The sequence below is a fragment of the Arvicola amphibius genome, chromosome 8 (assembly GCF_903992535.2).
Source record: "Arvicola amphibius chromosome 8, mArvAmp1.2, whole genome shotgun sequence".
NCBI classification, from domain to species: Eukaryota; Metazoa; Chordata; class Mammalia; order Rodentia; family Cricetidae; genus Arvicola; species Arvicola amphibius.
In genome coordinates, this window is record NC_052054.1 from 21,360,573 (window position 1) to 21,377,062 (window position 16,490).

Consider the following 16,490-nt stretch of genomic DNA (forward strand, 5'->3'; position numbering starts at 1 on the left):
AAGAGAGATGTGGAGGAATAGAGTATTTTCCTGGTAAGAAGCACATGGCCACACATAGGTTTGTGGAAATGCATGCGCTTTGCGCGCGCGCGCGCGCGCACACACACACACACACACACACACACACACACACAACTCATGACCAAAAGCCTAAATGCAAGCATTTGAAGAATCAGAAGTAGAAATGAAGCCCTGAGATGAAGACCTCAGCGACCTGGGACACTAGTTAGCAGGCCTGTATCACAGGTAATGCTTGGAGTCACTGCTCTCTCACATCATGAGGAAAAGGAGGCAGTAAGAAAAGCTGCAAGTTCAAGACTCAGCTAGGACAGAGCAGATGGACAATGTATCAAGATACAGGGGACACACAACAGAGCAAATACAAAATAAGAACACAGCAGAATATACTGAAAATATTTCTTTTCACGCTGAAACACCTAAGCAAGCAACTAAAAAGATGGACTATCCAAGAAAGAGAAAAATGTATATACCTGTAAATGTTCTATATTTTAGGGGTAAAACACCACAAGCAATCTGCTAAAAATCAATGTGAAATGAGGAGTCATTTGCAAAGGAAGAAAAAGCTTTAGCTTCCTACTGTCCCAGACACTTAACGTTCTACGACAGGGAGCAATGTGTACAGTCCTACCGTGGTCGTTCACATGAGCAGAAAGCTCATTCATTTCCCTAGTACTTTGTCCATGGGGAAAAGAAAGAATGATCAAAAACAGTGCCAAACAGAACAGAACTAGATGGCAACTTGAGTTATTAAAATAAGTAAGGAGCAAATCAAAGGAGCTATATATACCTGTGGATAGTATCTGTAAATTAAAATCATAAAGGACTCAAAGTAATCGGCTTCAAAGGCATAAATAATAAGAAATAAGAATAAAAAGAAAGTGTGGATGGCAAAAGTGGCCTGGATGATCTCAAGGCCAGGAACTGACCACAACTTTGGCCTACAGCTCCTCTGCCATTAAGAAGCACCAGAGGTCATTCATTCCCCAAAATTATTTAAGCAGACACCTGGGCCTGGGGACTATGTGCTTAGTATTAATACAAACCACACTTTGCTTTAAAAAGCCAAGCCAATGAGACGACCCAGGAAGGAAGGGTGCTTGCTAATGAACTGGATTCAAATATCTGGAGCCGACAAGACTCCTGTAAATTGTCCTCTAATCTCTGCACACATGCAGGTGTACATCTGCACACACACACACATACACATGTGTGCACACACACACACACACACACAAATAAGTAATAAATATTTTTTAAAGTTGGACACTGGGAAATCTCTTGAAATTCTATCAGGAAAGCATTTTGTTGTCAACATTTCTGTGAGTTTCCTCCTTTTGTGAACTTGATGGTGTACAGCGTATTGTCATAATTACTATGGCCACTAACAGTACATTGTTATGGTGTCTAGAAGAAAATTAAAGCCATCTCCACAAAAATATAAAAGGAATAGAAATAATTTATACGTAGTATACAAATTTTGGCCTTAAATGTTTTTCATGAGTTATTAGTCATAAAGGTTAAATTCAAAAATAGAAACATTCTAGTCTTTTATTGTGTGCAATAAAAACCAAAAGAACCCTCATTATGCAGATGCTACATCATGCATCAGATTAGGGTTATTAAGTATCAATAGTATGTATCAGGCTGAAATAGAAAGTATTTTTTAAATGCAGGCCTGCCCTAAGAAGTATCATTAAATGAATATAATTATAGTGTATTTTTTGCATATAGTGAATACGATCTACATTACAAAATTAGTATTTATCACATAATGAAGGAACTGTGGTTCTCTTGATGACCTTTTAAAACCAATAGTCTATTCCGGGTTTCAGATTTACAAACAGGAATTCTGATGTCAACCATGGCCAAGCTCCCACTTAGAACCACATGCAACACTGTCCTTCAACAGCAGAAAGCAGATGGAGTAAGAACCTCGGAAAGGCCTCAGGAACTGTTGCCTAAGGGACCCAAGGGCTGGCCTGGGGCATGTCCCTTCCTAATACATGTATGATCAACTCTACCTACAAACTAGCCTCAAATTTAATGCTCCCTTCAATCACCCAGAGTCAGGCTTTTGGCAAGATGGGGAGTGCTTGGGATTGGATGTATGCGAGGTCAAAGACTGGGAAACTGGTATATATTCCGAGCTAAGAAATTAGCATGATACATGAGGGTGCAATAAACAATGAAGGAGTTCATTGCAGGGGATGCAGAGAGTTGTTTCTGTGGTCAAATTTGAGGATTAAACTCCGGGCATGTTTGCTATCACTGAAGGTACGACAAACAAACACAAGAAAGCGTTGATCAGTGGTCTTTCCTAGCCCTGTGGCTGAAGTCATGGTGGGCAACTGTAAGCTCACCATTCCATACAAAGAGTGAAGACACACAGCTGCAAGTCACCTGAGCAAACATAACTCAGGGTCAGAGAGGATAGGAAAATTAGGTAAAGGTGGTGGCACATGCCTGCCATCAAGGACACTTCATAGGGTGAGGCAAGAGATTGGAAATTTGAGGGCAACATGTATCACATGGTAAAATGCTGTCCAAAAGGAAGGGGAAAAAAGGGAAAACAAACTAACAATAAAACACAGAAAAAATAACAACAACAACAACAACAAAACAGGGTTAGTGGGTTCTGAGTACTGCGTCTTAAACAGTTTTTTATTATTTTAATTTAATTGCAAGTGCACAACATGTGAGGATATACCAGCTCGAACAGGGTTCTACCAAACAACTTACAACTGTACATCCATGTGAGGACATACCAACCTCACATCCATGTGAGGACATACCATCCTCACATCCATGTGAAGACATACCATCCTCACATCCATGTGAGGATACACCAACTCCAGCAGGGTTCTACCAAACAACTTACAAACAACTGCCTCTCGCAAGTGGCTCCTTTGCTCTCCTGTATCCTGTAAACATCTGTTGAATGAATCACCACATCAAATGGCAGCAGACTAAATCCATTTAGCTGCTAATCATCTGGTTATCTTCTCTGCTCTGAAACATTAGTGATAAAATTTGCAGCAGCGTCTATTTTAATTTGAAGGTAGTGTATATTAAACGCAGACATTTCCTGTACTTTGTTCACACACTAAGATAAACACATGTTAAAGAAATTACATTTTTATCCTAAGTATTAGTTTTTTATTTCATTCAACACTTGTGAGAATTAGACCGATTTAAAGCTACTTAAGATATCTAGTTACTTTATATGAAATGCTGACCAGTGTGTTACACACGAAAGAGCAATACAAATACTCTGCCATCTTGAGCTCAATTGGTTTCTAGTTCATAACTCCTGAATAATAATGCTGAAGCCATGACTATATGATGGCTAAGTGCTAAGATGCCAAACTTTGACATTTAAAATTGAAAAAGTTCCCGAGAGCTTCCATGTGTAAGCTTAATGGCAAATCAACTGTAAAACACACACAAGAGAGACATGCTTTATCAGAATGCTTAGCAGAGGGACTCACCCTGTGGGTCATGACCCCTTTGGTGGTCAAAAAATCTTTTCAGGATCGCGTAAGACTATCTACATACCAGATATTTACATTACAATTCATAACAGTACCAAAATTACAGTTATGAAGTGGCAACAAAAATAATTTTATGGTTGGAGGTCCCCATAACATACGGAGCTATATTAAAGGGTCGCAGCATACGGAAGGTTGAAAACCAGTGGTTTAAGGTATTCTTCTCGGTTATCTCCCGTCTCTGTTAGTGAAAGCTATGTAGGCCCTATGTTCTAGCTCTTGTCTGTTCCTCCTAGGCTTCTCTCTCTGCCTGGTCAAACCATACTGAGCCCACGAGTCACATCAACTAGAAACTATGGAAGCCTTTTATACATCATCTCGTAACTAATTTGAAAACAAGGTCAAAACAAGCACCAAAGAAAGAAGATCTATTATAGTGGGATCATCAGAGAGAAAGCATTTGCCAAGAGCATTCTACAACCAAGCTGAAGGCGCACAGTGAGGAAGCCGGACATAAAATATTTGGTTTTGAAGCTATTTTAAAAGATACTCTAAAGTCAATGAGGCTTTTCTTACTTCCTAATAAAATAAAATATTTGCGAGGGAGTTACTTTTAAATGAACAGCAGGGGAAATATGCCTAAGCTGTGTGGGCAGCAATGCTAAGAGAACACAGACTATGGAGAAAATGTTAGGAAGCAGACTAAGTGAGATTTGCAGAAGTGCACTGACCCTATGGATGTGTGTTTGTAAAATTATCATTCAACAGCAATATTATGAGCTGTAGAGATGACCCAAGTGGTAAAGGGCTAGCCATGCAAGCATGAGGACTTGAGTTTAGATCCCCTGCACTGATATAAAATCTAGGCAGGGTATCACATATCTGCAACCCCAAGGCTGATGGGAATTGAAGGGGGCTGGGGAAGAAGTAGAGAGAGACAGATCCCTAGTCTATTGGTGGGCCAACCTAAGCAAATAAATGAGATCCATTTTCATTGAGAGACTGTCTCAAAAGTGGAGGAGACCAACTGAGAAAGACACCTGATGTTGATCCCTGGCCTCTGAACACATGTGCAAACAAATGCACCTACATCCATATGTATACACATCCACTCAAATACAAACATACAACACACATCCACATCCACAAAAATACAGATCAATATTATTACAAAGCAATCTGATTACTCTAGAGCAGGTGAGCTGATTCAATGACATAAAAATAAGTAAATAAACTATTTCATTTACATGGCTTAAAAGCATAAAATGTTAAAATGTGCAAAGACTTTTCAGAAACACACGTCAGTTTTGACTGGAATCCCAACTCAGAGGCCATGGTCCATGAAGACTATTTCTGGGACCATAACACAAGGAGGGGATGTCAGTCAACTAAAAACTTTCCACTTTCCAGAAGCAGGCTCCTCCCCGCCTTCAATGACTCACCACCAACATGCCTGTCATCCCTAATGTGACATGTTTCCACCATGACATATTTTCCCTATGTGCATGCTCCACACCCCCTATAAAGCCCACCATGACGACCTCTGTTTTTCCATCTCTCTCAGAGGCAGTCATTGGTGTCCCCCCACCCACCCACAACATACTTCCCCAACAAATCTCTTGCATGAGATGGTGTGATTTTTGTGGCCTTCCTTGGCCCCAGTCACCAAGATATTCTTTCGCAGTGAAACCCTTTCAGGCAGCCTCAATTCATGGTGCACTTACACACTTCCTGTGGTAGAGCTGCTGTCTGTCAGGAACGATCCATTTGTCCTTTCCATCTGGGCCAGCCTGAAAATACAAAAGCAAGGGACTGAAATCACATGCCACAGCTGGCACGTCCATCCATTATTTTTAGATCTTCATGAATTCTGACTACACGGAAAAGGGTCCAGATATCGCACAATAGTTGAAAGGAACCCCCCTGGACAGGTGAGGAGCAGTTTGATAGCACTCACTTAGCACCTGGAGGCTCTCATCTCGCACCCCAGCCTGCAGTCTCCTCACTGGGCTTCCAGCCCCTCTAGCGGGTTCCCATGGAAGAGAAGTGACCTTCACACACAAATCTAATTATGTTCCTCTCGAGTCTGAAGATTTTTTTCACCATGATTTTTTCTTGACCTAGAATGGGAACCAACCCCTGAGCAACTGGGCTCTGTGTGTTAGACCACGGTTTCTGCATCCCATGGTCTCTCAACTCTTTTCCCTCCTGAGGCTCAGAAAACAAGCTACATTCTTGTCACTGTATGTTCTCTAGCAGGCCAAGTGCCTTTCTCTAAAACTTTGGCTTAGTCTCAATTCAGTTCAAATGTTAACATCTTTTAAATGGTCCTTAAACTAGAGAGTTTGGACATAGCTGGCTTCTAGGCTCACCGATAGTTGATATTAAGCAGTTTCCCAAAAGTTCTGCACACTACCTGCAGGCTTATATTTTGCATTATTCAGGGATTTAAAAACAAACCCTAACAATCAGGCACTAACATAAGTTTAATTACATATTGCAATTCATTTGTGCACGGTCTCCTGAGAGGAGCTCCAATAGCTCCTTTCATTTACTGGAAGTAGGTTATATTATCCGAATCCTGCCTGCTCAGTGGAGTCTCAGCAGCTCTGTAATCGCCGCTTACTGAAGTCGGCTCTGCATAGACTACATAGCAGGTGCTTGTAATGTGTAAATCGCACCATGAAACGATAAAGGCCCAGGTTCCCCGTATAACAGAACTGTGACTTGTGCAAACAGTCTCCCACATCAAGGTTTGTCAGCAGCGCTGAACTACTACAAAAGCAGAAATGCTTTGAGGGGCCGAACTGGGGACGCCTATCTGTCACTCACCGTGTGGCGTACTGCTCTATCCGGGAGTGGGTGTCATCGTGAAAGAGCTGAGGCGAGTGTGAAGGGCTGTAGAGAGAAAAGAAAGCCAAGGGCTTTATCTTCAGTCTCGACAGAGGTTACCAGTTAGGTTAGTTAAGCAAGGAATCTGTCATGCAAAACAAACCACGGGCATTGTCACCCAGGAGGTAAAAAGAGTAGTGGAGCCCCATGTTAATGCTCCTGCTCAGAACGCCCCTTTTGTGCGCATGCGCAGCGAATACTCACTCATAGTGCTCTGGCCACATACTGATGAGCGTGATAGGACTGCAGAGAGGGAGAGGGAGACAAAAGTCACAGAACAAACATTTAGAGCGAGTTCAGACAAAAGCGGAAGGAGTAGGGTTCTCAGTCATCTCCCATTCCCATTTGGCTACCTGATATTCACCACCAGGGAAATCAAAAGCAACGTTCATTGCTCTTATGACACACGTATTTCAAGACAGTAATCGCATTTCAGAACAGTCAGACTAAAAAGATCGGTAGGATGTGGCTAAAATAGCCCCAAATTATACGCTGTTTAAAGATAATGCTCTAGAACATTCCAAGGGAGATACAATTACATTTTTGTTTTTCTTGGAGAAGAGACTTGAATGAGAAAGGTGAATTTATTACCTAATTATTAAACGATCAATATCAGAATTGAAGTTAAAGAGGATTTTCTGCCTCTCCATTCAGAAATATAAAGGTTCAAGTTATGTGCACAACAACTTCCTCAACTTGAGATACACCGAGAGCAAAGTCTTCCTCCTGCTCAGGCATACTCAAAGAGTCCAATCATCAGCTTGAGAGCAACTTCTATAGGACAGGACAGACCTCCACCTAGGTTCGTGTTACCTAGACATCCACTCTAGGAAACCAGATGGACAAACGTGTTCTGCTTGGCTCTGGGCTTCAATATGAGACTGGCTTATTTAGTGGCACCTGCAACAAGTAGGCAGCCCTAATCTTTCAGATCACCTGGGAGCCCCGAAATACTCATGAAATGCCATGGAAGCAATTCATCCCAATTAAAGGGTAATTTTAACTCTAACTTTTGAGGAACGGTAAAAACAAATTACCCAATGAATGCAGAAACTTAAGAGCACAAAGAAAATTATTACTCCACTTAATCACATAATGTTTCTTGAAAAAGCTAATGCTGATTCAAGCAAATTCATTTTAGATTTCCTTCTCTATTGTATGTACATCCTTGAGACATAGTTAATGATCTCATTATCTCCTGCTATGAAGCACAAGACGATGTGTGCAGGGCAGAAAATAAAGGGATACAAGGTCATCTTTGGCGGGAAGCTAAATTTCCTTAGACCTACTCTCAAAAATGAGCATCCAACTTGTATGTCTGTCAAAATACCTATTCTATAATTAGAGTTAATTGTGTACGTATAAAGTAGAAGCAGGAACAATAGAATAACGGTGTTATCCTACACCTTTAGCACATCAGAACTTTTCATTATCCTTGAAATCTGGATGCTAAATGTCAGGAGACAGGTAGATGTACACCCACTTCCTAAAATAGTAACTATTAAAAAGATCGTTTCTGAAATTCAAGTGTAGGACAACACTTGATATAAGCTTTCAACAGAAGAAGAATGCCTACTGGTGTGTGTGTGTGTGTGTGTGTGTGTGTGTGTGTGTGTGTGTGTTCATAAGAGACAAAGCTTTGTGGAATGGATTGACCAATTCTTTAGAAGGTAATTGTTGGCACAAAAGTGATTTGTGACCTGAGACTGGAAGGAGCAGAAAATTGGGCTGAAGCGTTTCTTAAAAGACAAACATTGCTAATAAAAAACATCAAATAAAGGAAACAGAGATACAAAATCGAGCTGGGTTTCTTTTCCTCCAGAGGATTTTGTTTGTAAGGAGAAACTATGACAACACTTAGTTCTGTGGGAAAAAAGAACAGCCAAGTACTTCATACTTAGGACCTACAGTTAGGGAAGGTTGAGCTCGCTTGACAAGACTGCCTGTCCAGCATATATGAGGTTCTGAATACCATCCCCAGTCCCCAAATATAGGGAACTAAATAATAAATAAAATGAAGGCAACGTCAATCCATGCGTTGCAACAGACTTAATAGTGGAACTTCTATTTTTCAGTGTAGCTGTTGAAACCACAGGATATTCGAAGAATCCAACTCTAAAATGTCAATGTAAGTCTCTGAAACCCAACATAAACTTTAAAGAACTTGGTGACCCTTTTAGTGGCCCAAATTCCCAGAAGTCTCTTCACGCTTCTTGTCTTTTGCCTTTTTAATCCATTTGTCCCAAGGCTGATGAGTGGTCCTACCTGTTAGATCATGTCTGCTGCTTTAAGAGCAGACCTGGCAACCCCTCTGCCCTGTTTCTTGAGACAATGAATTGACAAGCCTCCATATGTAATGTGAAGGTATAGACAAACACACTTCCTTATCTCTATCATGTGGAGCTAGGGTCAAGCTCCCTGACTTCTCTGTCTCTTCGGATTGAGTACTTCCTGCGTCCACCATGCTGGCTATGATGACTCTCTTTGCCTCTTCTACTTTTTCACCTTCAGGGAACTTCAAGATTTATTTTTATTTGTCTGCATATATGCCACTGTAACTACACCATGGCATATGTGTGGGGATGCCTTTGGAGGTCAAGAGAAGACACTGGATTTCCTAGAGCTGGAGATACTGGTGGCTGAGACCCGACTGACATAGTTGTTGGCACTTGAACTCAGGTCCTCTAGAAGAGCAGCTAGTACTATTAACCACTGAGAAATCTCCCTCGCTCCCAAGTCAATTTTCATGCTTCTATAATGTTCTCCTTACCTCACATCCCCACTCTGTTACCTCCAATATGATGGATTGCCCCTTCTAATGCTCCACCACCTCAAGACATCATCATGGCTTTTGTGGTAGTAAAGCCCCCTCACTCCTAATAAGGCTCATTTTCTGAAGGGTAATTTTAGGTCTTTACCCTTTCTGAACCATTGACCACTTTTTCTTCTTTAACATTACCTTTAAACTATTGAAGTCCCCACAACTCTCAGAATAAACTCTGTAGACGTTGGATAAAAAGACCCTTTATTATCTGGCTTTTCTTTCTCTCATTTTTTTTTGTTTTTGTTTTTGATGCTAGTTTTCTCATAGAGCTTCAATCCAGGCTGATGAAAATGATTCCTTTGGCCAGCAGGTCTTTTCCTCCACCTCTGTGCACCCCAAATTCTCAGCACATGACTCAGGCCGGGCTAAGCATAGCTCTCCCCCCCCCCCCCCCCCCAGTCCTGAACATCCATCTCCACAACTTCACCTGCCATGAGTGCCTATTGCCACAGTTAAATTCACTATGGGCACTTCACCCAATGCCAGAAGCAGGGGTCTCTAGTTCTTCTTTATCTTTAGAGAAACTAACCAAAACCTAAAGCCAATAGTAAAACTACTTCTACAACTATCTTAGCTTATTTTTTGACTTTATTATGAATACTATGCTCTTTAATTTTACTCACTTATTCCCATTTGGAAAATTCTTGCATACAGACTTGTAAATTGAACTGAATAAGCCTTAGCATGGACATGCTAGTCCTTGTCAGTAATCAGTGTTTCTTCCTCTAAAGGCCCCTCATGCATGCTGGCATAGCTAACTACCGGCCAGATGAGAAAACACGACATTTGCAGAGACAAAAGAGAAATAAGCAAAGGAAAATTCCATAAATAGCTTCACTGCCTTCACCACTTCAGTGGCTTTCTCCAATGTTCTCCTCCTACAAGGAGGAGAATAAATGAAATCAAACATTTTTTTTAAAACTACCCACTCACATAAATTGTTCTACTGGAAGATTAAGTGACCTTGCAGCAGGCAAGGGCTCAGCAGAAAAATGAACTACAGCAAATCCTCAGAGCTCAATGTAGAGTTTGAAGAAGAAAACCTGCCCACACTGTCCAGTAGCTCATAAATCTGTTCAAAAGGGATCTTGGGGCATCCAATTTAATCAGATGTCCCTTCCTTTCTTCTGAGTGCATGCCTCTTGGAAAATGGTGGAAAATTTATGTTAAGCACAGTGATGCATTTTCAGCATAGTATGTCAAAATCAGAAAATAATTTTTTTGCATGCTTTTCTGATAATTTTTATTTAAAAATACTTTGGAGGCCATGAAGACGGCTTAGTCAGTAAAATATATTCCCTACAAGCAGGAAGAAGCTGAATTCAATCCTCAGAACCCGCACAGAATCTGGGCATCTATAATTCAAGTGTTTAGGAGGTGGAGATCAGATGATCCCTGGGACTTGCTGGACAGCCTGCCTAACTCACTCACCAAGCTCCAGATTTAGTGAGAAATCCTGTCTCAGAGAATGTGGTGGCAGCGATTGAGGAAGACAACCCATGTCAAGCTCTGGCCTCCGCACACACAATATACTCACTTGTGCAAGCACACACACATACACCCAAATTGAATCGCATGATTATTTTGACACTGAAGAGCAAAGTCTTAAAAAATGTTTAAAAGGAGTATGAAATATCCATCTCTCTTGTGAACGGTGGCTATAAATGACAATGATTCCTCCAAAGAGTGCAAGGCAACATTTCTCAGTACAAATCTATCATATTTCCTCCCAAATCCCAGCACATGACAGTACATCTACAACATTATATACCCCAAGTAGCTACTGCAAAGGTTAATTATCTGTTATCTGGACAAAAGTAAAAATTTTCAGGTGTTCGGCAAGTCAAACTGTATTGCACACTAAAAGAAGAATTCTTAGTATATAATCTGTGAAGACCAAAGCATATCCATAAAAGACCAGAGGATAAATACTTTTTGTAAATATATTTAAAGAACTTCTTTTAAAATAAAATAAATTTAATACAGCTTGTTTCCATGTGTGGTGTGGAAACAATTAGAAAAGATTACATTTTTTTTAGGAGGTATATGTACTCGTTTGGGTGTATGCATGTGTACATACACATATATGTGTTGGCCAGAGGTAAACGCTGGGCATCTTCCTTAATCACTCTTCGCCATATATTTTAGGTATACAGGTGTTTTGTTATCACACCCAAGCACACGACAAAGGCTGCAGTTGAAATATTCGTGTAGCTACTTTAGAAAAAGATTCAAAGATTTAAAATCTCATCTACTTTGATCTCAATAGATAACTGCCTGGTGATTTAAAATGCCCATCATGTCGTTGGGCTCATTTTAAAGCTTTTTCCCTTCTTATTTCAGGCTCGACATTCTTTTGTTTTCTTTCTCAGCTTTATTACCCCATTGTAATTTTGCTCTCTTATAACTTTCGTGAATTCGCTTGTCAACTCAAAATGCAGATCTTAAGCAATTTTGTCTATTTCATATAATGTCTAAAGTTGTTGCATTTTACCGCTTTCATCTTCAAGAAGACCAAGAAAAAACACAAAATGAGATTTCAGAATAGATTTGTACTTGCAGCACAAGATAAAGTATCGCTGGTAATTTATATTAAAAAGACGTAAAATGGCTGGGACTCTGACTCAAAACGGGAGCATTAATCTAGCATGTATAAGGCTCAGGGTTCAATCCTTATGCCACAAAACAAAACAATAATAAAAGCTATTATAACAAAAAGATTAAAACCTCTAAAAAGGAAAAAAAATTAAGGGAAATAAATGAAAGAGCAAATGATACCACAATTTGACTTAGATATTTCTTTAAAAAAAAGTTGAAAGTTCATAAAAACTGGCTGTGACAGTATTAAAGAAAAAAATGTAAGGCAAATGAATTGCTGTTGGAGATTTAATTTACCTGTTTCAGAATTAAACATTTCACCAGGACACAAAGTTCTTTGGTGCCATGTAATTTGTTTTGTGTTGTTAGCATTAAAAATAAAGCGCTGTTAAGTGTTCACGGACGAGGATGGAACTCACGTCTCTAAGTTGTCCCCTTCCAGCACGGTCTGCACAGGCAGGTAGCCAAGCCGCGGGTGTTTGGCAAAGTACTTCTTGGACCTGAACTTGTTCTTCAGCACCTTTGTGAAGTCGCGCACATCTTCCCCAGATGTTGTCTATGAGGTTGACAAATCCACAGTACGCATTACAAATCAAAGGCTATAACAACACCACAACAAAATCTGAACAGGTATAAATTGAATATTATTATTAAATGCCAACAATTTTGGTCACTTTATATATTTTTGGAATGCAACGTATCATGGAAACAAATGGCAAGTGTGACTCTTATAAAAATATATTCAGTGATGATTCCATAATTTTAAAAAAATGGTTTAAAAGTAAACCATTAGGTAACTGACTTATCCAATGTTTTAAAACTTGATTCCAAAACTAAGGTTTTGGACAGTGGACTGGTAGGTTTCTACTAGTAAGACAATTTCCTTCTATAAGGTGTAGTGACGGTACTCCAGATTAAATACTTCTCCTTAGGCATAAGGAGCCAAGGTTAGCACTTAGCCCATGCTGGCTCCTGACAAGTCACCACACATTCTAGTTGGGAGAAAGTTCAAACTGCAATAAAGAAAGGGCAGGGGACATAGAAGTACGTGCCTGTAATCTTAACACATACAAGAAAGAGACAAGAGGATCTCAAGTTCAAGGCTAGCCTAGGCTACAAGGGGAGGTCCTACATAAAGATCAAAGGAGCTAGGCACAAAAGCAAAGCAATCAAATGAGCAAACCCTTCTAAGCAGGCATGATGGGGCATGCCCATAATCCTAGGATTTAGGAGATGGAAATAAGAAGATTAGGAGTTCTAAACTAGCCTGGGTTACATGAGGCTAGTCTAGGCTACATAAGACCCTTTCTGGATTGGGGGGTGGGAAGTAAGGAGAGAGTCATGGAAAGAAAGCACAGCACCTTTTCTGGACTTGATTAGAAAAGGAGTCTGTAAGTTTCTTTCCTTTCATGTATGTATGTATGTATGTATGTATGTATGTATGTGTGTGTGTGCATATATATATATGTATATATATATAAGTATATATGTGTATATATATATATATATATATATATATATATATATATATACTATTATTTTACCTGGAATAAAATGTAATGGTGATATATAGTGTTTCTATTTCATTAAGAACTTTGAAATGATTGGGGTTTCACTTTGTTGTTTGTTTTGTTGAGACAAGGTCTTGTTATGTAGCCCTGAATATGCTACAACTTGCTCTCTAGTCCAGGCTGGCCCCTGCCTCGTGAGTGCTGGGACTAAGGCCATATGCCACCGTGTCTGGCAATTTAGTTTTTATAACCATGTACAAGTGAGATGCTTAAACCCCTCAAACGCCACTCTCTTATTCCATAAACTATCCTCTCATCTAGCTTTCTATGATCAGCAATTCTAGGGTTCATATTCAACACAGACACCAGCTTTAGTTCTGAAGATGCACTTATATATTCATATTATTAACAGAGAGCTGAATTAATACTTGGATTCTATACTAGCTAGTCTGCTTCCAAACCTATCACTGAATAGACTTCATCCCCTTCCTTACACAGAGACAGAGAAGTTTTCTAGAGAACAGAAACAGAGCAATGGACATGTGTATGCACTGTGCTGTCTGCTCCCGCACTATGCCTTTTCTTTAATGGCAAGTGACCCAGCATCATACAGTCTGGCTGACGAATGGAAACTCTGTATTTGATGGTACTCAGCATTGAACTTAGTGTCTAACGCAGGCGAGAAAAGTCCTCTACCCATGAGCTATATATACCTTAGTCCTCTTTTAAATTTTATTTTGAGACAAATTCTTACTAAACTATTCAGACTGCTGTTAAACTTACTCTACAGTCCAGGGAGGCCTTGAACTTGAAATCCTCTCTTATAGTCCAGGGTAGCTGGGGTTGTAGGTTTACATTATCAAGCTAGGCATGGAACTTATAATAATGCTATACTTTTAATACAAACAAGTTATACTTTAACTCATACACACACACACACACACATCTGTATACATTTATACAGTTTTCTATTTTGGAAGTGATCTTTGTACATAAATACTTTGCTTCTATTAAACAATCAGAGAGTCTTTTATTCTACTCTGGGCTTACAAAGCAGATAGAAGTGTGCATGAGCTACAGAGATTTATAGTAAAAATAATCCATTCATTTCTCTTTTTATTAAAACAAATATCCCCAAGGGCAAGCCTCTTGTCATCATCAATTTTACAAGGTCAAGTCTGTTTTTAGTAACTGAAAATAAACTTTACAATGTGAAGTGTGATTCAGATAGTCCGTCCTACATATAGCAAAAGTGCAGTGGGACAAAGCCTTTCATGAGAAGATAAATAAATAAAACAAAATTCAAGGCCGGTGCTGAAGAGATAGTTTAGTCCGAAACCACATAACAGTACGGACTGCTTGTAATATCAGCAAGAACTGGAGAGGAAAAAACAGGCAAACCCCTGGGGTTTGTGAACTTCAAGCAAAAAAGAGACTCTAGGGAGGAATAAGGAGGATAACTCCTGAGACATGAACCCCATAGCTGACCTCCGCTCTCCACAGGCACACATGTATATATGTGCTAAGCACTGGCATGAATAACACATGTACCTACAAACACATGCCTACAGCAACTCAAGGCAACTCTGTGGGGAAAGGGGTTGGCATAAAATACAGTGGTGTGTGGGATCTGAATCTGGACCACGCAGAAAGGAAAAACAAGCAGAATAAAGATGAGGGAAAGAAAGGAGACTGCCAAGGAGGAGTGCCCAGAATGGAGAACAAAAGACTTCTCCATTAACTGCAAAGGGCACGAACACCTTTGGCTAGGCAGGGCTCCAAGACAGCTGAGCTCATAGGCATGTGCCTCCTGGTGAAGATGGAAAAGGGAAGATGTTTGCTACAACAGAAATTTAGAAGGAAGACCTGTGGAAGAAGCATTTGGGATTCCATTGCTCCTGTGTCTGCTCTTGGTGTGAGCAATTAATATACACAGAAATGCTGAAAGAAGAATGTACTCCGGTTTCAATATAGCCTGTCTCCAAGCTTGCCTATGGGAGGGCATTCATTTCTGTGTCCAGAGGTTTTGTAGCTAGCCCTGATTGGATGGGTGAGAGAAAGGCCAGGTGAACAAGACTCCAAGACTCCCACATCCCCACCTTCTGACAGTGTCCAGTGTATAAACTCACGTGTTACGAGTACACTCCTACATGAACAACCACACCACTCTCTACTTACATACATCATGACCCCATCCCTCTTCTCAGACACCCTGTGCCTACTATCCATGCCCAAGCCCTGTCAAGTATTAATCTAGCTTCTGCCTCTATGAGCTTGCTTCTTCTGGGTGTTTCACAGACGGAGCATGTCTGTGAGCTTTCTATTTTGTTCCAGCTATCTGTTCCGGGTTCCTCATGTTTGGGGGTAAAACTGACAGACCACTGGTGCAAGTCCAACCCCACATTACAAACCCTGCAATCTAATATACCAAATCTATCTAGAACCTGAAAAAAAATTTAATCAAGCAGTTGAAAATAGAAACCACTTCTCTATTCTGCCCCCATCACAAAAAAACTCAACAAACAATTGCTCACTTTCCAAAAAGTTGAGGCACGAAGTTGAATTGTTTCTAACGGTGCATGTCTCTGATAAAGCACATATTCAATAGAAACAGCGGGTTTTCATTTCTTTAGTAATTTTTATACTGAGGGAAAATATGTGCCTCTCAAAGTCGTAATACAAGGCTGTTAATTCACTGGCTTCATACACTCACAAAACTAAAGGAGATTTGAAGTTATATTAATTATTTGAATTATATTCAGGATACCAGAATATAATTCTGCAGTTGGAATAGAGCCACAGAAAGGAATTAAGCCTAATATTTTGTACTAAAGATGGTAAAAATATTTACATAGGCTTGGTCTGATTAGCCACCTAACAGCAGCATCTAGTAGCTCTCAATTTTATAGTGTTAATGCAATGCTTTGGCAAAAACAAGCCCACCATCTAGCATAATGGATGTCATCAAATGCAACTCTCCCGTCACATTAGATCCAGAGCTTTGTTCTTTAAAAGCAGACAACTGTTGCTATTACGGTGGGAAGATGGAATAGAAAGGAACTTACTGGAAATTACTGTACAGTGAGTCAACCTGTTAAATGCCACATGCATTTCTTGGAACATGGAACATTAGGTTTTCTTTTATTGAAAATGGAT

At 40.0% G+C, this 16,490-nt stretch overlaps 1 protein-coding gene across 7 annotated transcripts in view; it reads right to left on the reverse strand.

Moving 5' to 3' along the window:
• The window catches only part of Utrn (utrophin), a 498,374-nt gene that overhangs the window by 18,159 nt on the left and 463,725 nt on the right, over positions 1-16,490 (reverse strand). For 6 of the 7 annotated variants that reach the window (XM_038338349.1, XM_038338350.1, XM_038338351.1 and 3 more), the window contains 4 exons: positions 12,243-12,379; positions 6,606-6,644; positions 6,342-6,407; positions 5,234-5,299 (listed from right to left, as the gene is read on the reverse strand). In XM_038338349.1, coding sequence (XP_038194277.1) covers positions 5,234-5,299; positions 6,342-6,407; positions 6,606-6,644; positions 12,243-12,379 — 308 coding nt within the window. The remainder of the gene's footprint in view (positions 1-5,233; positions 5,300-6,341; positions 6,408-6,605; positions 6,645-12,242; positions 12,380-16,490) is intronic. The other variant, XM_038338353.1, reaches the window with a different exon arrangement.